The 21453-nt window shown below is 42.9% G+C and overlaps 1 protein-coding gene across 1 annotated transcript; it reads left to right on the top strand.

Annotated features, from left to right (window-relative positions):
* Positions 1-7506: 7506 nt before the first annotated feature.
* Positions 7507-8804, top strand: TEX12 (testis expressed 12). The gene is made up of 4 exons (XM_059829787.1): positions 7507-7566; positions 8116-8227; positions 8333-8384; positions 8660-8804. Exons 1-4 carry the CDS (start codon positions 7507-7509, stop codon positions 8802-8804), a joined length of 369 nt encoding a protein of 122 aa, XP_059685770.1.
* Positions 8805-21453: the final 12649 nt, after the last annotated feature.

The following is a 21453-nucleotide window of genomic DNA, read 5'->3' as shown; positions in this document are numbered from 1 at the left end:
CGTAAAAGTTGTATTAAATCTACACAGACTGATTTTTTCAGGTTCCCTCTATAAAAGACAGAGCTTCCAAAGTACCCAAAACTTAATCCACCTTTGACTGCTCCTTGGAAAGGCCAGTATCTTTTGCATCTTGAGCTGTAGGTTCCTAGAGAAGTTGGGATGTAGTTTATTTTGCAGTAGCAGTGATTTGCTTATGGTGTTTTAACTTTAACTCAGGTTGAATTCTGAGCTTGATTTCACAGCTATTCTCTTTCAAGAGTGACACAGAGAAAAGTGAAGAAGAAAAGCTGTTTTTCCCTTGGGAATAAAACAGTCATTTTAAAAAAAAAAAACCCTGCACTAATCATTGGAGACCAGCCAGCTTCTGCACCTGAGAGGTTCCAGCCGCTGTTAGACACACTTCAGGGTTAATTTAGCTCTAGCCCAGCGCTGCACTCCACCTCTATTGTCAATACACCACCTCTTCCAAGAACTCCAGAAGAATCCTCAACCTCATACAGTTAACAGCCAGACAGGTAAACTTTATATTCTTTAGCTGTCTGACACAGTGACTGAGAGTATGCCACACTCTCAGTCTGTTTAATGTATAAAACAATGGATATGTTTGATGTGTAACACAAAACAGTGATGGTCATAAATTTGCTATGCCCATTCCATTTACCTATAAATGCACCTATCCTTTTTCTTCTATTGTAAAGTTTCTGTTTATGCTGGCAGAAAAGAGATACATCTGAATGGACTGTATTGCTTTGCAGGCCACAAATGTCTCCATATCTTCAGTTCTAGCAGTGCATCAGGGGAAAAAAAAAAAAATCACAAAATAAACCAGCAGTTATGTGGCATCACCTGTACTGACTAGGACTTGAACTGTAAAGTCTAGTATTTCAGTAATTTTACTGCTGTTGGCATGGTTGCCATTGGAAGGAATAATTCTAGGAAATAAGCACTAAAATAGTTTTATTTTAAAACTGATTATGATATCCTCTTCAAAATTAAAATAGCATCTTCTACCTTTAAAGAAAAGTGAGAATAAGAATAAAGGGGATTATAATATGACAAAGGAAGATGTGGCAAAGAATTTCACTCTTTCTCTTCTCTGGCGGTAAACAATTTTAAAACGTCCTCTTTTATGCCACTGATTTTGTGAAATGCAGGTTGTCACTTTCCTTCCTGTTTCATTTTGGTCTGTACCTCAGCAATTTTTTTTGTTCATTTTCCTAAAATGCTTTCTGTATATCAATGTTCTTACCCGTTTTATCTATGTTTTTAGAAATAAAGGCATTTTACTTTCCAAAATAAAAACTAGCTACTTTACTATCTGCAAGATCTGATTTACTTGGCTTTGTCATTGGTGTAAAAATTGTGACCAGATGCACAAAGTAACATACACACCACCACTGCATCTAACCTTTAGGAGCCCAGCATCTGCATGAAGTCTCCAGCCTGGAGCTATGTGCCTAGCCTCTGCATACAATACGCGTGTTCTTGTTGATCAGACAGCATCAAATAAACAAAGCCAACAACAGTGATCGTAAAAACACTGAAGTCGCTTTTTGTAAGTAGTCTAGAATGCAACGTGCTTCAGTCAAACCCACCAACTCCTGTCAAGGCATTCTTTCCCCTTGCACTAGCCAGAGAAATAATAAACGTAATAAATGTGTTAAAGCTAGGTAAACAATGGGTAGAACTGGCTTTTGCACTGGGATTTTATTGTGCAGTCAAAACGTTTGGCTTACTTCCAAGGCTCTTTTTCACCACTTGGAAAAGACTTAGGATACCAAACAACCAAGCAATGCCAACTTAAGTAAGTAAGCACACATCAACCTTAGGGATTGGGTTTGGGGAATCACAGTGATCTCTTTGTCCCTCTGGTAAAGCACTTTGAGGAATGTATGTGAGCATGATCCTCTCTCATCCTATTTTTTTATATGGTCTACAGTTCTAGCTGGTCTGTGCAGAAGAGGCACCCGGCTTCATAGCAGAGGGCTGCATCTTTGTTTCCAAACATGCATACCCAAGCCTTTGAAACAGAATTCGGCAACACTAAGCAGCCTGTGCCTCATATGACGTAAACCAAGAAGTCAAGGACTACTCTGTTATTCTAAAGCAGAGGGGAAGGCATAGGCAGGACATGCTGATAACGGATTAAAGGAAAAGGTGGCCCTTGGTTTAATGGGTAAACCGCATAGAACGACTACGCTTCCTGCCCTGCCGCGTAGTAAGAGATGGTGAGGGCTTTCACCAAGCACGCCCGAAAAGGACGGTAGAAGCTAAAAGGAGTTTTTCGCTGATGTTCGCGGTAGTGTGTGATGACCTGCCCCGCGGAGAAACAGGGATGCAGGGAAGGAGAAGAGCAGGGCCGTGCCCCGCTCGGTGCCCGCGCTGGAGCGGAGCCCGGGCCGGTGCGGGTACCCCGAGGGCGCGGAGCCGCCGGCCCACGGCTCCCGGCTCGCAGCCCGGCTGCGCTCCGGCTCGGGGATGCCCTCCGGCGGAGGACTCTCCGCTTGCCGCACCCGCGCGAGAGGGAGAGCCGCCGGCCCCGCCGCGGGACGTCCCAGGGGCGAGCATCTCCGGCCCCGCGGGGGACGGCGCACCCGGGCTGCTCTGCCCCTGCCCCTGCCCCGGGAGGCGGCGGCGCAGGGCCCTCCGCCGACCGCGGCCGGTCCCGGGTGCGGCGTGCTCCCCCGGCCGGGCTGCTCTCGAGCCGAGCGGTTGCGGCGGGCGGGCGGGCAGGGCCGCCCTGCCGCTGCAGCCCCGGGCCGGGGGCAGAGAGGCGGCGGCGATCCTACCTCGCTCCTCGGCGGGCTGCGGCGGCACGGTGCGAGACGGACGGGCGGGCGCAGCCGGCGGAGGGGCGGGGGCCGCCGACGCCCGCTCCCGCTGCCGCAGCCCTCGCGGTCGGCCCCCCGCGAGGCGCGCGGCTGCCGGGTCTGGGAGGGGCGCTCCCGCCACAGGCGTCACGGCCGCGGCACCTGCGCGCGCCCCTGCGGAGCGGACGCGGAGGAGAGCGGTCCCTGCTGCGGCAGGGCAGGGCGGCCTAGGGAGGGGGATTTTGCAGCGGCTTGCATCACCGCGCGACAGAACAAGCCGACCGGGTGAAGAAGGCGCAGAGGAAATCGGGACTCTTTCCCAAGATATCTGCCTACGTCCGCACTAACCCCGCGGCACTTCCCCTCCTCGGCGGGGAAAGCAAACCATGCAAATCCGAGGTTACAAAGGAAGCGCTTTGCCGCTCCCTCCATCCCGCTCGCACGCCGTCAGAGGACACGCCCTGGCTCCGCACCAGCCCGCCGCGGCCCGTTTGCGCCGTCCTCAAAGCCCCGAGTAGCAGCTTGGGAGGAGGTGCGGGCCGCCCGCGCGGGGCTTCCCCTTCTCCACGCCGCGGCCGCTTGCCCGAAAGCACTGCCTCTCCCTGGGGAGGCCAGCCCCGGGCTGAACCCCCGCGGCGCCTGTCTAGCTCGGTACCGCACCAGGGAGCGTCCCACCGCTGTCCGCCGGGAACGCTTCACGTTACCTCCCATCCCCTCGTACGCAGGTAGCTTTAGGGCAGGCGTTCGGGCTCCCCTCAGGGAAGCGGACAGCCAGAAACTGCGGCTCGTAGTTGAAGCCAGATTAATAGACGGCTCCTCATTTACGCGCTGTAAATTGCTTCCCAGGTACGTATTACTTGCAAATCAATAAAACGGCGGTAGCCGTTACTCGTACCGAACTGCTGCAGCCCCAAAGCGTGATGCTTTTTGGAGTGTAAGTGTTGCCTTTGGTGGTTGTGGAGTGCTGAATGTGACAAATGTTGCTGAACTGCAACGGTGAACAGTGCGCAGTGATGGGACAACTAAGGTCACAAACAACAGAAAAGCGAATCAGTACTTGGTATAGTTTGTAGAACTTGGCAGTGTTAACTGGAATCTCCGTGCCTTGATTCTCAGTTTACCATGCTGACTAGCGAGGCATTAGGGCATTCAGCTGTGTAGCTCAGTGGGTAAATTGAAGAGGCTCAAGTTTTAGCGCTGGGGGCGGGGGGGAGAGGAAATCCACGCCAAAACCCCCAACCAAAACCAAACCGAAGACCTTCTCTCACCTGTCTGCATTCCTGTTACTGCTCTTGGAGGAAAACAAAACAAGCGCAATACATGTCTGCAGGGAATGCTTTAATGTCTGTATCATAAAACTAGGGAGACAATTTTGAGGTCAAAGGCACATCTTTCAGCCTCATCAGAAATAATAATCCTAAAAATAAAAATACTGACCATTTTACTAATAACCATGGATTTCGACTGTTCTACCCCCAGGGAGCAGCATATTTCACTGACATGTTAAGACAAAAAGCTATGTGTGCTACAGAAATGTATCATCTGTCTTTAAAGTTGTTGAAAGAAACTAACGGAACTGATTTGGAAGAATTTTAAAAAGCGGAAGAATTCAGCAACAGAGTAAACCCTCCTGTTTCTGACAGAGAAACAAAGAAAAATACATTTTTGGCAGCTACTGCTTTCAGGTAAGAAGTTATATACTTCTTATCTCCCTGTTTACAGACACTCACTCACGCTGACTGAATTCCAACCAGACAGCAATATTCTATCATCCCCCTTCAACCTCCTGTTTTATTACATGGTGTTCAGTACGTGTGTGGAGTTGTGGTTCCCTAAACCTGTATACCAGAGACAGATCCGATTTTGATTTAAACAGCTAGATCTAGCTGATTTCTATATACAGCAACTGTAATTGTACCATTCCTCTTGGTACTTTATTTGAATGGTTGGCTTTTACAGGAAAAAAAAAAAAAATCCATCTTTCTAAATTTAAGTGGCTTCTGGGTCTGGTCACCCATTTCTGTACATCTTCCCGATAACCATTTCGTAACAAATAGTTCCTCCCTGTGAAGTACCATCAAATTGCCTCTTGGTCTTTTTCAACACAAACAGCCTCAGCCCTTTAAGTTTCTACCTCTGAATCATTTTCTTCAGCTTCAAAATAATATACATCTCTTTTCTTCAGTCCAATTGACTTTTAACATTTTTTGAAAATTTGGGCACCAGAGCTTTATTCAAGAGAGTTCCCCATCTGACTGATACTGCTTGCATTTCTTGTTCCCAGATACCTGATTTTTCATTTCACGGCAAAAAAATACTCTTTTAAAGAAATAAATGCTGTAATAATGACTTATCATTTAGCCATTTTTTCTCATTAAGTTTAAATTTACACTCAGATCACTAGTGAAACATTAAATAATATTGTACTTGGTACCAAAATCTGTGAGAAAGCCAGTCAGCCAACATTGTTTATTCTGTGTTAACTGCTGGCACCAATGTTTTTGGGCTATTGACATTCTATATGGAAGTATCAAGAGGGAGGACTTGGTCTTTCTTGTCAACCTTTGAGATCCTAAAACTTCAATTAGGTCATTTAGCACATGGAATAAAAGGAGTTTTCTTCTCTTAGTATGTACATATTTGCGTTTATAAGGACCAGGGTCTAACTCATAAAAATAGCTTCTGTTGTAAGTTTTAAGCTTTCATTTCTCCTGGCATTTTAGTATCTCCAATCTTAAAGGAACTGGAACCACTTTTAGAGTAATGGCTCAGATAATTTTTTTTTTTTTTTTGTCTGAGCTTTCTCCATAGACTGTCACATCCATAACGTACTGAAAGTGGTAAAACAATTCAGATGTTTCATTTATTTTAATTCAGGTGGTTTGTTTATAAAAATATCTTAACATAGTAAAGGTAACTCAATTAGGTAAACACTGTAAGAATATTTTCCTGGCGTTTTCTTTCATACCTCTTTCTTAATGTTCAAACAGTATTGCTAGTAACATAAAAATCTCTAATCTTTCTTGAGAATTCAATGAAGTGGGCCATGGCAGCATATTGACTATTGTTTCTACTTTGGGGAAGTATTTAGTTCTCGTTCTTTCAGCGGTTTCATTTCTTGTCCTGAGTTTTGACTTTCAGAGCCTATTTGGATAACATATGTAAGGTTAAGATCCTTTCTTCTCTTAAAAAAAGAAATTAAAGATGTGAGAAAACCCAGAGGAAAAATTGCCTTGACTCCAACATAACTTCCAATCTTGCAATGATTTTCTTCACTGTGGCTGATGAAGCCAGGATTTAGGAAAGCAGTAAGTTGATAGAGCGTTTAATATTTTTGGCTAACAAGATGACGTGTAATACTGAAAGAGCTCTCCTGAATCATTGTGTCTGGTTCCTTCCTGTTGCGAGCAAGCCACCTCATCATGTAATCTGACTCAGTCTGATGAAACCAAATATAGCTTACCTACAGAAGTGAGGCGCAACAAAAGAAAAATGCGATCTTATTTTCCATTGTTTAGAAAGAAAAGTTGGGCTCGGCAGTTGTCTAATTTTAGTGGCGTCAGTCATTTCAGTGACACTAACCTCTCAGGTTTTTCTAATTCACGGCTTGTCTTTTGAAATGGATCCCTCTGGCCTCGTCTGGCGTTTCACTGTCATCCCAAAACGTTCCAGTGATTCAGACTGGGACTGGACCCGTCACAGAGGCTGAGAAGACGAAACATGACCGGAATCGTTTGAGTTGACAGTGCGACGCTTTAAAGAGCCACAGGCAGTCTCATCGTGCTTTAACTCCAACACGCAGTTCACAGAGTCACAGAAAAGGTTGGAAAAGACCTGTAAGATCATCAAGTCCAACCCTGTTGGGATGAGGCGCCTCTTCCCGGGGTTGCTGAAAGAGGAGGCCTTTTAGCGGCAAGCCTTGCAGGCGTCCTCCTTAGCCGGCCTTCCAGCGGTGGGCCCGGCTGCCAACGCCTTCGCCCGAGCGGGCCGGGCGGCCCACTCCCCCCCTCCCCAGGCGCCGGCCCTCCTACCGCCGCCGCGCCCCGGGGCACACCGGGGCTGCAAGCGGCCGGGGCAGGGCTCCAGGGCGGGCTCCCGCCTGCCTCAGCGCCCGGCCGGGGCGGCGCTGCGGGGCGTGCGAGGCGCGGCGGCCGCCCCTCTCCGCGGCAGCTCCCCCGCCGCCGCCCTCGCGCGCGCCGGCCGCTAACGGCTGCCGGCGGCCGCGAGGAGCGTGAGCCGTCCTGGGCCAGCGCTGCCTGAGGAGAGAGGCCCGGGCGGGGGGAGCCCCCCTGGGCGGAGGGGGGGCCCCGGGTCCCGAAGGGTGGGGCGTGCTGGAGAAGCATAGGCAGAGCTGGGGAGGGACGGATCCCTTTTGGACGAGGCAGAGGCGGCCTCAGCAGCCCGAGGCCGGCCTTCGGCGCCCTCCGGCACCTCAAGGAGCGCCGGGGCTGTGAGCCCCAGCCCTGCCCAGGCTGGCCCGGGACGGCCCGGGACTTGGAGCCGCTGCCTCCAGCCCCACGGTGCCCTCGCCGTGCTGTGAGGCTCTGCCTCTCTCCGGCGAGGAGGAGAGCTCCTTTGCAGAGGAGCTTACAGAGGTACCGGTTACAGGTTTTACGCGTCTTTATAGAGAGAGATTTCCCAGTCCCACACGATAACCACTCACCAAATACGACGTTGTACTTTTTACCAGGCAACGATGACAAGCAACACACACAAAGCTGATGAAAATAGAAGTAAACGTAAAAAAGAGATGGAGGTGAGCAATACTGTGTGAGGAAGGGAGGACCTAGACCCTTCTTCTGCCTCAGGGGAAGGATGCAACCCCCCCCCCCCCCCCCCCCCCCCCCCGCCATGTCCTTTTCTGGCCACACTATGGCTTCCAGTCAAGGAGAGAGGGCAGAGCGCCATCCCACTTTGTGTAGGACAGGGCAAGCAGGCATGACTTTCTCCTATGAAGAGACTGTAAAATTTCTCTTGGGGTTTGAAGTCCAACAAAATCGGGTATGCACTGCAACACGGTTATGTAGGACTTCTCGGGAGTGAGCTTCTGAAGTACACCAGTTTTTACTGATGCAAGCAAAGATCTCGAGCTGGTGTTTCCCACCCGCTGCCCTAGTACTGAGATGCTGTGTCTGTTCATGTTGATGATGTGACGCCAACAACACTTGCGCTTTCTGTGAAAACAGTCTCTCAAGATCTTTTTAAAACTTGATTTTTTTCAGTAAAACTCTATCTGTGCTAAGCTTGTTTTAAGTCCTAGAACCTGTTTTGTTTGTTTTTTTTTTTTTATGTGCTCTGTTATTAGAATGAAGCTTCAGAAAATCCTCAGTTGTCCTCCCTTGACAAAACAGATTTGGCTTTTTCTGAGGGCTCGCAGTCCCTTTACAAACCTGAACCACTGGAAAAAGTTTTAAACGGTGATGTATTAAATGTACTGAAAGTAACTATGCAATTACCTAATTGGATGTTGAGATGAAAATTCATTCAACTGTTTAAATAAAATTACTTTTTTCTTTTAACAGAGATGAACAAAGAAATTAAGAACGTGTTATCAAAATATGCCCACATTTTAAGGCAAGTTAACTTTGTCCTATTTGTGCATCACTTTTCTAACTTCTCTAGATAAGATGGATTACTGTGGATGCAGTTTAGTGAAATTAGCGCTGAAAACTATCGAACACACATCTTGAAATAAAAATGCCGTTTTCTGTTACAACAGAGAACTAATTTGGTCAGAAACTGAGTATTGATAGGCAACACATTTTTAAGTAAAGCATAAAAGCAGTTCTAAGTAGTGAGAAACTTAATGGCTTTAGTATGGAATTTAACTACAGATTTTTTCACTTAAGTGAGAGAGCAGCGATGGATGCTTCTTATGTCCAAGAAATTGACGGAATCTTAAAAGAAGCGAGGACCATAGAAAACCACTTAAAACAGAAAAGGGAGAGTCTGAAACAGAGATTCACTGTGATCGCAAATACTCTGCAAAACTAAATGGAGTTTGTTAGACTGCAGAAATGCAGAGCAAAACTTGTAGTATATTTTATGTATTAAAATATAAACTATAATGAGTGCTATGATGAACGTTTCAGAAATGTCTTATGTAAGTATTTCTAGCAGTTCAGGAAACTTTCAACAACTTAAGCAGCAACTTATTTTTTAAAGAAGTAGAAACAGTACATAGGGTAGTGGTAGTTAGTAAAAAACAATGCCAAATATCCATTTTAAATCCTATGACTCCAAGGGATGCCACACGTTAAAATACCTTTTTTTACTTGTTGACCCGTTGCTTAGGCTGTCCCTGTGCTTCCTTCCCTAGAAAATATTGGAAGCATTGGAAAAAGAAAGTAGAATGAATTTTGCATTGCTTAGCTTTACAGCTATGGAAGTTCAATACAACTGAATTCAGATCAGCCAGATCAGTATTTCTAATGTCACTGCTAAGGATGTTTTTTTTCTTTTATTGTCACAACCAATCTTTCGCTCTAGAACATAGTACAGAAACATTTCTATGAAACATAGAATTTTGCAATGCAAGTGGAAAAGGACCTCAGATTATTTCATATTAACCATTTTCGTTTTTTTTCTTTCTACTTTAGAAAATATTTTGGTGCTAAAATCTTAGTGGCATGTATTTGCAATCTTATTTCCATTTTGTCTCAGAATATAAATAGATTGAAAGGATCAGCTTAGAAATGGGAGAGTTCTATTAAGAGTACTACTTTGGGAAATGTATGAAGAGGTATAAAGTCTTAATTTGAAAATATATTTTAATACTTCTACAGCTTTTCAAATGAAACCGAGGCCATTTTGCTATAAACATAAAAGCACATCATCAAAACTTTGCTAGGAATGTCAATAACTAACCTGGATTATGTTCACATAATCTAGAATTACACTGCTCTTTTATTTTGTTGTTTAGATACATCAGTACTGTTTGCTGTATATCCAGTTTATTTAACGATGCTTATGGAGTTTTTTGAGCACTTTTTCTTTCTTGTCATTTGACTCTATTAAAAAAGATGAAACATAAAATGTACAAAGCATCATTTGTACAAATTGTGAGGCTAATGTAATAAAGAAAAGTGCTAGATGGTCCTGTTGCTAGCATAAGATATATTTATATCTTTACTCCAGTACTGTGTATTAATTTTCTCTTTAAATCCTTTCAGACTTAATCAATCCTTCTTTCCCCCTTTTATTAGATGAAAGTCACAAGCAAATGTGCTACCTGTCAAGCTGATACTTAGAACAAATAATGAGAGAAACTGGACATCTAGGGTGAGATTTTTGAGGGTATTTCGATATCTGAAGACTCAGATAAGTACTTAGTAGGATTTTCAAAGTGCCTAAGCACGTAAGCGCCTTACATGCTTAGGAATTTTTGAAAATCTCATAAGGTGCCTATCTGCATCTCTAGCATCTAAAGACACTCAAAAATCTCGCCACTAGTCTACATCGTATTTTACCAGTCTTTTACTTTTTCCTAATAATCACATCTCATTTTGTAATCAGTCTTGGTAATGCTGTTTAAACAGAAGAAAGTGGGAGAAAAAGAGAAGATTATTTTGGAAGTTAAATTTTCTAGAATATTGTGCTAAGTGTTTCTAAAAATCTATGATCATCTATAACGATGACAAAAAGCGGAGTTTTAAATTGTCACCTATGATATGTCTGAATTTAGAAATTTACCTACAGTTATTTATGTAAGCCTTTAAAGAAATATTACACAGCTTTCATTACTGTTAAATATCCGCCTGTTATCAAAGTCAGAAACTTGCTGCATTCTATCTGTTTGTACTTAGGAAAATCATGCAGCCTTTTTAGATCACCTGGATTTAGATCATCCTGATTTAGTTTATGTGGCTAATACATCCAAGTTGCAAACCTTTGGCTCTAGTATTAAGTATTAGTAAGAAGCAGAACTTAGAAAACTATTTGATCGCATAATCTAAGTTTTTTTCCCTTAGGGGATCAAGCAGGTACAGACCCATAGAGTTACTGTTGCAGCAGTTTACTCCATTTAAAAACTTCATAAAATCCAATAAAATCATTAAAACTATACTTCTTAGAAGAACGAAGAACTGCTTAGTCTGGCATTCAAGTGCAGTTAAATTCAAGGCATACGTCTCTAAATGATGACTCTTGTTTTTCTACAGTGATTTCTTATGCAGTTCGTTGTCATTACATGTTATAATTCAGAAGGGAATCTCTGTGGTAGTAAGGCGATTTTAGAATTGGAAGAGACGTTGAAAGCAAAGTCAGTAAGTATGGCCATAGTGACCTAGCTGAGATGAACAGTGTGGTTATGCTTACTAAAGGGAAGTCATTCAAAGCTTTGTAAGATTTTTGAAATAGGTGTTTTAAAAAATCATTTTTAAATTGCTAAGAGCAAGAAAGCTTCTGATTTTCCTGCACGAATCTATGTGAGGATATATATAAAAATAAACACTGACCAAGTAAAATGAATGAAAGATGTAGTTTTAGATAAAGTAGATAAAGTTCCAGCTTGAAATGGTAAGTTCAGAAAGTTTAAAACATCCATTGAAAATAAACCAGTCTCTTCTCTTTTGAAGTTAAAAAAGACTTCAGCAATGGAAATACCAACTTACTGGTTGCTTTCATACCTAAATCTCGTCCTGTTTAAAAGGGAGCCTTCCACTTGGCTGGCTAAAAATATAGAGCGTTTTTCTGTTGGCTGCCCTTCAGTGTTCCATTCGGTACCTATATATATGGGAATACTCATTACACATAGTTTTTCTTCTAAACCATTAGAAAATAAAATCTTACTGTTTTCCTATTTTTCTACAATTTGCCTACGCTGCTAGTGATGTTTCTGCACTGATTGCCTCTCATGTATTTTGGTATTTCTTGGGAGAAACAAACCAAATTTTTTACCCTCTTCTGAGGTGAAACTAAGAGCTCATTCATTCTGTCTCCGAGGAAGGAGCTACACATGAAATCCAACTGGCACCCATCCCATCACTATCCACTTTCTGGTTTTACTGAAGGAGGTTTGAACAGAAAATTAATTGTCTTTAAAGCTGCCAAATCTGATCAGCAAAGACCAGCTGATAACTACGTTTTCTTTAAGCTTCTCCTCCTGTTGTTTAAGCTGCAGTGCCTTAGTAAATTAGCAAGAATGTCTGAGATGACAGATCAGTAACAGAATATAAATGGGTATTTTATAAAAATGTGGAAACATCTTACGCAAAGTTCCAACCCTCTTGAACTCAAGGGGATTTTTGACAGTGAGTCTTCTGCATTTCTGAGCTTGCTGTGAGTATCTCCACAGTCTGGAAAGCGTAAGTGATGAAAAACTAATACTCAGTTCCTCTCATTGCTTTTCTATTATCTAAAAGCTAAAAATGGAAAATAACAGATAATGCAGATGCAGCTTAGGTATTCAGCGAAGAGAATTCTTCCCTGAGAAAAGACTAATTGTGACTGTTTACTTAAAATGAAACTGCCTTTTAGAATAGATGTAGGAATATGGATCATATCAGAAAAAGACCAAATTGAGTATGTAATAGATGTGTTTAAGGCTCATGACGTTCTGTCTAGAACTCATCAGAATCCCATTTTGCTAATTGTAGAGTCTTCATGTTTTATCTTTGAATTGTCTTTGAAAACCTGATGATGAAGGCAGCATTGAAAAGAGCAGAGTGGGTGTTTTCCGTCATCAGGGTGAATAGCCAGAAAAAAAGAGCGCAAAGAATCACAGATCAATCAGCCTATCTCACATCCTTGGAGAGTCTGAGGTAAATTTCTTAACAGTGACTTTATCAGCACGTGGGAAACAATAAATTAAACAAAAAAATAAAGAAATTCCTTTATCAGAGTAGCTGACTTAATATGGAAAAATTATATGGGGTATAGCTTGATGTAAGACAATTGACACTGTCCTATATGATACTATATAAAAATGAGAGCAATCAGGAAGTAGGGGCACATTGAATGAGTTAAAAAGTCAATGAAAGGAATACTCATTTTTCCTGAAAGGTCAGCCTAGGTGGCACCCTATAGTGACCTTCTTCAAGCCTTGCTTATTCCATGTTATCCTGAATGATTTAGAAGAAGGACATTAGAGAATACAGTTCATTTTTCAAATGGCAGCAAGCTAGGAGGGGTTGCAAATGCTATCAATAACATGCATTGAAAATTCACTACAATCTCAGTAAGATGAAGTGCCGATCTGAAATCAAGGTCAAATTCAAAAAAGACAAGGGGAAAGCACTACACTTAGCAAGGGGAACCATATATTTTACTTACAAACCAGAACAATAGCTAGAGTTGGTATGACGTTACTGGATGGTGAAAAAACCAGAGCTGAGATACGTGAGCTATAGGATAGCAAACGAGACATAAAAACATAGTTGTTCTCCTTTACTCTGTGCTCCTTTGGTCTTAGCTGGAGGATGGGTCTGCTTACTAAAAACAAAGTAGGCGAGAGTGGGTAATGGGAATAATAAAGGGTGAAGAAAACATGATCTGTGAGGAAAGGTTGAAGCAGTTGAGTTTGTTTAATTTAGAGAAATCACAAATCAAGGGAAGGCATGATAACAGATAAGTTATAGAAAGGACAGTAGTCAGGTGTTCGCTGTGTCTTGTAGAAAGGACAAGAAGAAATCAGCTTAATTTGCAGCAGAAGACTTAGGATGAGTAATACTCTGTCCCATTTTAAGGACAGTGGAATTGGCTACATAGAGCACTGTGTATGCTGCCTTGCTCTCTCTCAAAGGGTGGGGCAGCTTTTAAGAGCTGCTTAATGACATGAAACAAACATAGCCATCACAGTGCATTTGCAAAGTGCTAGTAGCTTCCTCTCGGCATCCTGAAGGAAAGGGTCCGTCTAAGGTCCATCTTAGTTTGAAACAGCAGAGCACAGCCTGTCACTGGTCCTTCCCTATCCTGAGTCGATGGTCTAACCTGGTGTGGCAACCAATATTCCTAAAGCCCTGAGATTCTTTCAGGGGCAAAATGGTTACTCAGACTTTGAAACAAAACAAAGTGTTTTTGACAGGTGAAAAAGACAAGACAAAGCGACAAGAATTTTTAAAAGAATTACCTTGAAGCCTGGTTATCTCAGTACGTGGACGCATCTCGTCTTCTCCCCTTTCTTCCAATTTCTCCAGCTACAACTGGCAAATAGTGATAAAGCACTTTTTCCACGAGTGGTAATGTATGCTTTAACTGTCTTGGCACTGCAGCGGCTCACCTGGCCCAGCTGCCGAGAGGGTGGGTGGAAGGGCTGCTGAGCTGCCCGGGCTGGAGACAGGTCTCTCCCCTGCCCTGCGACTGCCTGGCCCGGCTGCAGCAGCGAGGTGGAGCTGAGTGCCAGGCAGGCAGGCTGAGTCAGTCGTCCTGCCCTGCTAGGGCAGGCATTCTTGGCTTTTATTCTGAAATGATGATGTCAGGCAGCTCTCTCCAGCCCATCCGTCAGTACTGGCTGCACACCATGATCCTAGCACCGGTACCTTTGCGTGACCATCTCCGATCTGATGCTTTCTTCTGAGCGGAATATGTTTTCCAAAATCCTTTGGTCTGCCATCGGCCTCCTGCTTGCTAATTTGCAGCATTTCCTCTGCTCTTTGATGCAATTTATTCCAGGTAAAATGCATAAGGAAACAAATCTTTTCTATCCCATCACCTTGGAAAGGGGTTTTCTGTTGTCGTTAAGAGCTGCTGCCGACGCAGGTTGGTATAGCAATTTCATTTGTATTGATCAGAAATGAGGAACTAAGTAATCTGAAGTGTTTGTTAGGAGCCAGAAATTCTCTGTTATTTATTGAAAAGGTAAACAGGAGAGGCAAGTACATTTCACAGATTCCCTCGGATTACTAGCAGATACTGATGGTTTAGAGCCGGAGAACTAGTAGGCAGCAGATTGTCTCTGCAAGGGAGCTTGCTGTGAGATGTGTAAGCCGGCTGTGAAAGGGAGACGACACTTTACAGCAGCGACATTACTGAAGCTTTGATCGGAACATACAAGTGGGAAACGACCCCAAGGGATTTTGTGTCACCACCGAACTCTGCGATTTGTGCCATCATTGAGTAACGTGAGCTGTCTTTTTTTTTTTTTTTTTTTTTTTGTCTAAGAGAGTGAGATCTGTTATCACAAAATAGGAACCAATAAAGAGAATGACTTAATTCACCAGAAGCTCTGCTTTTTGATGGTGGTGGTGGTGTTTTCCTCCCCTTTAGAATCAAAGGATTGCTTCTGGGGTATCCAAAGATCTGAAAGGCTCTCAAACCTGCCTTATTGTGCCACCATAACACATCCATGGATACAAACTTAGGAACGGTCCAGGAGGTTTCTTTTTCACTGCACGTGTTACTAAGCTGGTGTAAGGCACATGTCATCAACTACATCTGTGAGATGGAAGACAGAAAATTCAGAGGCAGAGTAATTAATGCAAAATAAATTACCAAATATTAAGTCTAGTGTTGGGAACATTACATAAAACAACCTATGGTATTAGCATTTCAGGGTGTGCTAAAGTACTTTCCTGCTGGGAAAAAAGCCTATATTCATACATTTATGATGTTCTTTTGATCTGCTAGCAGACCACAACTACTGTATAATCTGGTTTAAACTGGGGGTCTCTGCTAAATTTAAAATTCTCTTGCACTCTGCGTCTTTCATTATGCTTTGAAGCTGAACTGCATACGGACATAAAGAGCTGTGCTTCTTGTCTTGATTACCTGAGTGACATGAGAAGCCTGCAAATTTCCTTGCCTCATTTTCTGTATCTGTTTGAAAATTATGGATTTTCCCTGACTTTTATTAAGGTCTTCTTGAAAGAGCTTGCTGATATAGAACTGTCTCAATTTAGCTAAAAGGTGAGAATGTTGAATCGTGAAAAAGAAACCCCTCTATTATTTGTTCAGGCATTTGAGTGAAACTGTGATAATAAAAGAAAAAAGTGTGAATAAAATTTATACCATATGATAGGTTTCCTGTGACACCGGCAAAATTTTCCTAGCTCACCAGTTGTTCATAGTGCCTTTCTAGAATACGTGTTCCAAGGACTTGATTGTGTAAATCAATATTTAACAAAGAAATTTCTTCAAACACTTTCTTCATGTCAGCAAAAAGCCACCCCCGAAGTGTAGAATCTATTTCTACAGGTGTCTTTGGGAAATCAACAGGTATTTCATATGCAAGAGTATGCACAGTTCGCAGTTGCTTTTCTCCCTTACCTCCCTTTCACAAGCCTTTCTCCACTCCTTTTCTCCATTTCTTTTTCCCTGTGTTTTCTGTCACTTCTTTTCTGTTCGTCTTTGCTTCTTTGCCTGCTAGCAAGGAAGTGGGTGGCTTAGCCCCTGACAATGGGAAATCAACAAGCTAGATGGAACAAGGAGTCAAGTATGGGGACTGCCCAGCAGACACAAGGCAAGTGCAACAACTTCAGTTCAGAAATCAGTGTGGGACACTCAAGTGTGCTGAGGGGTTCAACCCTGGTGAAGGCGGAGGGTGAAGGCTAGAGTCTGGATGGCAGAAGTCAATAGCTACAGCAACTTCAGTATGGGGTGGGGGGGTGGGAAAAGCTGCTTTGCTTGCCCTGTTTTTCCAATCTGTGATTTACAGGAACCATAATGTGGCCCGTATCTTGTGCCAGAGGATTTCCAAATCAGCTGTTATTCTGAATTTGCATGAATCCTCAGGGTAAACAGAATTCTTGCTTCACTCTCTCTGCTTGAAGAATACCAACTGTGAGCATTCTGTTTACTGAAGTCCGCCCTTAAGTCTGGTCCTGGAAGCCCTTCTGAGTCAAGCAGTTACATGGTGCAGTTGCATGTGGAGACCAATGTTGGTGGTCCCTGTGCCTTGGATTTGAATATGTAGGTTAAAACCAAAGTGGATTTGCTGTATCCAATGTGACTTCAATTTCACGGCTAGCAAATGGCTTCTGTGTTTCCTCTACCCACTGTTAAGATTTTCTGACCCTCCCATTGCTGTTTAAGTACAATTTAATATCTGATTCATTGCTACCGTACCCAAAGCAGGTGAGGTAGCTTCTTCGGTACAGAAACTTTTTCAAGATCCTTGTCCTTGGTTCTGGATATAAATAATCAATGCTAGGATGTCAGTTTGTGACAGGCAGAGAAAGCACGGCACACTGCTCTTTGAATGGAAACAGTACCTGAATGAGCAATGCCAGGCTATAATTTTGTAGTAATTGCTTAGTATATTTAGAAAAAAATTGAGGAAAAATTACAATGCCGTATTTGGCATTGCCTCTGCTCTGATGTACCAAAGGAAGTTTAGATCTTAAGGCTATTTTTAAAGGTTTGAGATAAAATGGAAATTATAGTCCAGAAATAAGATTTTTGAGATGACAGGTTGTAATCTTGTGCTGATTTTCAGATGTTATTTTCAAGCAAATACAGTAAGCCCCATTGTGACTGTAGTGCCTTTGATTTATTGCTTATTCAAGTTGTTCTGTCTTAGAGTGTAGCCAGAACACTAGAGCAGAGTCAGTATTTAATTTTATTTACATGTTTCTCAACAATAAAAAACACTCTGTCTTCTGTCTTTTGCAGAGATTGGTGTCTTCTTGGGTAGCTAGATGTTACAGTAAGTTAAGCTTTATGACTGAGCTCTTACCTGAAGGTGATACACCTTTATTACAATTGCTCATGAACAGTGCATTCAAGTAGGAAGTATTTGTGTTCCATCTGCTCAGTGCATTTCAGAGTAGGTGCAAATAAATGTAACAGTTTTTAGTATTAAACTATGGTTAAGTTTGGAGGGTAGACTTCATTCAGATTTATTATTTTTTAATAGGGAAGAAGTGTAGGATGTGCAGCTGTGGTGGGTTTTTTTTTTTTTTTTTTAAACACAGCTATGGTCACAGATTAGCAACAAAACGATTTCCATTGATGTGTTTATTTTGTATTGTACTGTCATACTGCATAAGTGTTGCAGCATCTTGATTTGTTTTGGAATGAATGCAAGCCTTTCCTGTGTTGACACGGGGGAATGAGTTGCACTAGGCCCTTCTGGTCTTAGCTCCATGTGCTAATTAGCCTGTGTTGTTTGCTGGTGCTGCTACTGATCAAATCTCAGTATATTGCACAGATAATAATTCCTTAAAAAAAGAAAAAAAAGGGGCAGGTTGCATGAAGTCCCCGCAAAGAACCTGTCTGACCACACCCACCCAACCACCCTTGCGTTCCTCAAATGCTGCATTGCTTTGTAGTTGGTGGTCACTAAGGAACTCTGACAATACCTTGTTTCCAGATCAGACCAGTGATCTGCAATACTGAGGCAGTTTACGTAATGGAAGTAAAAGACACATTTTTTTGTGTTGTGCCGAGTTTAGAGGAGGTCATTGCTTATTTTTGCCTTCTGTTTCTTGTCCTAAATCTCTTCAGAACAAACCCACCAGAGCAAACCTGCTTTTTTTTTTCTTGCACCCCTCCCCTCCTCCTGGCTTTTCAAAATTGTCCTAGAATGACTTGTCATGTTTCTGAAAACTTCTGTTTTGACTCATCTGGGGATCATGATTTGATTACATTTTGCATGCATTACTGTCAGGATCTTCAGCTCATTTGAGTGGTTCCCAGAAGGGTAGTACGTTCTCTTGCTATGCTTGTTTCTTTCTCTCTGATCTGATAGGACGGGGTATTACCTTACACATTCTTGTTGTATGTAGCTTGTTCTCAGACACTTTCTAGACTATGTCTTGAAATGAATTCTAACCAGATGAATTCTAACTAGACCAGGTTTCAGGAAGGATTACTAAGCTGATCATGTGAATGGCACGGTTATCACAGGAGAAGGAAAATGAAAAGAACGTGTCTTGCTTAGCTTAGGAAGTGATACGATTTCTCACTCTAAATATAATGTGTGGTAAACCCAAGAGAGGGAGAACTACCAAAGCCACATTAACAGTGCTCACAGAAGAACAAGGGGGACAAACTGTCCTATGAATAAAACTCTTCTGTAGATTCAAAGGATTTTTCTAATCACCTGGGCAATGAGCAGTCTTCCAAAGAGGGATGAGTGCCAGGAAACAGTAATTTTTAAGATAGATTTCATATATATGAATTTCTGGGACAGCAGTTGGGAGGAGATGACCCATGAGGTCTTTTCCAGTCCTCTTCAAGCTCTTTTGTGAAGTTTATCTTCCTAAATTCCCGTATGTTAATATGGTGCTCTCCAGGAAGTTTCTGTGTAGTGCCATCCTTGGTCATGACATACTTGTTTCTGCTTGGTTGCAAAAATGTCTCCTCAGGGACATGTTGCTCTCATTTTTTCTGCATATTTTACATCTTTACTAACTTCACCTTGGCCTACTAAGGCTGCATTTCTGCAAATACTGATGGCAGTCACTAAACCTGCCAGGTGTTGGTTGTTATGAAAAGCCTCTACTGAAATACTCTGAAGCACTAGTGTTGGGATCAGATTAAGTGCTTCATACAGGATTTAATCAGAACTTAATTGAAGTTTAAGTGGGAGAGGATGTTGGTGGTTTGAGCTTAATTGCTTTAGCCCAGCAGCCTGAATTCTTTATCTAGCTGACTTACCATATTAAAGAAGGATTTGAGGATTGGCAAGCCAGGGAACTGCGTTGAAGGGATCTTGCAATTTACCTTCCTGCATGCCTAATACCCGTTCTGTCTGTGGCTGTTCTAAAGAAGCAAGCTTAGAAAAATGCTGTCTGCCAACTCAGTTCTTTTGCAGATACTCTCCTGTCTGAAATAGCAAATTTCTTCTGTAGATGTGAACACATGGTTTCAGAGACTTATGGGTAAATTGTCCAGCAGCTTCACTTAATCACCTGCATTAAAGAATGTAGAATCACAGAATCACTAAGGTTGGAAAAGACCTGTAAGATCATCAAGTCCAACCATCAACCAAAAAACACCACCATGCCCACTAAACCATGTCCCACAATGCCTCGTCCACATGTTTCTTGAACACCTCCAGGGACGGTGACTCCACCACCTCCCTGGGCAGCCTGTTCCAGTGTCTCACCACTCTCTCAGTAAAGAAATTTTTCCTAATATCCAGTCTGAACCTCCCCTGGCACAACTTGAGGCCGTTTCCTCTTGTCCTGTCACTCATCACTTGGGAGAAGAGGCCAACACCCACCTCTCTGCAACCCCCTTTCAGGTAACTGTAGAGAGCGATGAGGTCTCCCCTCAGCCTCCTCTTCTCCAGACTGAACACCCCCAGCTCCCTCAGCCGCTCCTCATCAGACTTGTGCTCCAGACCCCTCACCAGCTTCGTCGCCCTTCTCTGGACATGCTCCAGCACCAATATGTCTTTCTTGTAGTGAGGGGCCCAAAACTGAACACAGTATTCGAGGTGCAGCCTCACCAGCGCCGAGTACAGGGGCACGGAAGAAGCAGTGGTGAAAGTGACTGGTATAACCCAAACAAATTGCTACATCAAAAAATCAGAATGAAGTTCAGCATCAGTCTGGAGTCTGTTTAGTCTGTGGTCTTGCCTGAACTAGACCTGGTTCAGGAATAGATTTCTGTATGCCACACTGTCCTTTTTTTATCAGTGTTTCACTTACATCTAAATCTTCATCAGTTCTAGTTTAGTTCAGGGCTCAATCGTCTTACGGTGAGGATGGAGCAGTGTAGCAAAGCAACTCCATTGACCTGTGGACATGAAGCCTGTGACAGATGAGGAGGTGATAGCATTGGGAGGGAAGGCAACAGCCTGTGTACTTTCTAGGTAAGTCCACCTCTGCAGCTAAATGAATTGCTAAAACAATCCTTGTGTTCATGAGGCTTTGCAAGCCAGGCTACTGGAGCCAATAACTAACTGTGTGCTGTTAGCACACAGCATTCCAATCAGTTCACGCTTTCTTGATGCTTTTGTCCTATAGCCATGCCTAATAAGGGGGATATTGCATTCAAACAAGAGGCTCCATCAGAAATTATCTTTTTCTGCTGTTGCTTATTTACTTATCAGGTAAATCTGTTTAATCTGTTTTGTTCTGTCCTGTAAATGTATTTCAGCTTGGTTTCATTTGTGTTCTTCCTGACTTCCATTTTTTTTGGGGGGTGCAGTTATTTTTGGGTTTGGTCGTTTGGGGTTTTTTTTTGTGCAAGCGGAAAAACCAGCGATTGCCTTTTTGAGCTTCTGAAATCAAATAGTACTGCTGAGTCTGAGAGCTGACCTGTACACCTTTCAATAGCCTATGAGCTTCTGGTCTACTGCATTTCAAATAATGCCAACTTAGCATTGAGTCCTCCATGTGCAGTGTAGAGAAAACGTGACAACCTATATGCCAAGACTTTTGGTTCTTTAACATCGTGATCGTAACATTTGTTGTGTAACATGCTATGGCTTGCCTGGATTTAGAGTAAGCCACTGGGACTCCTGTGGGTTGTTCTATGGGATGTTCTTCCTAGTGAGCTGTTTTTTTTTTCTTTTTCTAAAAGAGCCTTTGTACTATGGGCAGAAAAACTGTTTTGGGTTTTTTTTTAATTCAGTAAAGGATGTTGTGCAGTTTTGTTAAAAATAGCACATTGTTTTGAAGGAACCTGATGCCACGATACATCCCCTCCCCTAAACTCCCAAGCCGGGAGATCCTGAATTTTGGCTGACCATGATTTGACCGGGGTACCACTTCTTGTTAAATTGTATGTTGCTGCATTGGTGACTTCATCCATA

The sequence above is a fragment of the Gavia stellata genome, chromosome 26 (assembly GCF_030936135.1).
Source record: "Gavia stellata isolate bGavSte3 chromosome 26, bGavSte3.hap2, whole genome shotgun sequence".
NCBI lineage: Eukaryota > Metazoa > Chordata > Aves > Gaviiformes > Gaviidae > Gavia > Gavia stellata.
This window is presented reverse-complemented; position numbering and strand designations above follow the sequence as displayed.

Bases quoted from the DNA above. Each gene is read 5' to 3' on its own strand.
- TEX12 (XM_059829787.1), top strand. From the start codon at position 7,507: ATGACAAGCAACACACACAAAGCTGATGAAAATAGAAGTAAACGTAAA. The intron at 8,228-8,332 runs GTGATGTATTAA...TTCTTTTAACAG, and splicing joins ACTGGAAAAAGTTTTAAACG to AGATGAACAAAGAAATTAAG. The intron at 8,385-8,659 runs GCAAGTTAACTT...TTTTCACTTAAG, and splicing joins AAATATGCCCACATTTTAAG to TGAGAGAGCAGCGATGGATG.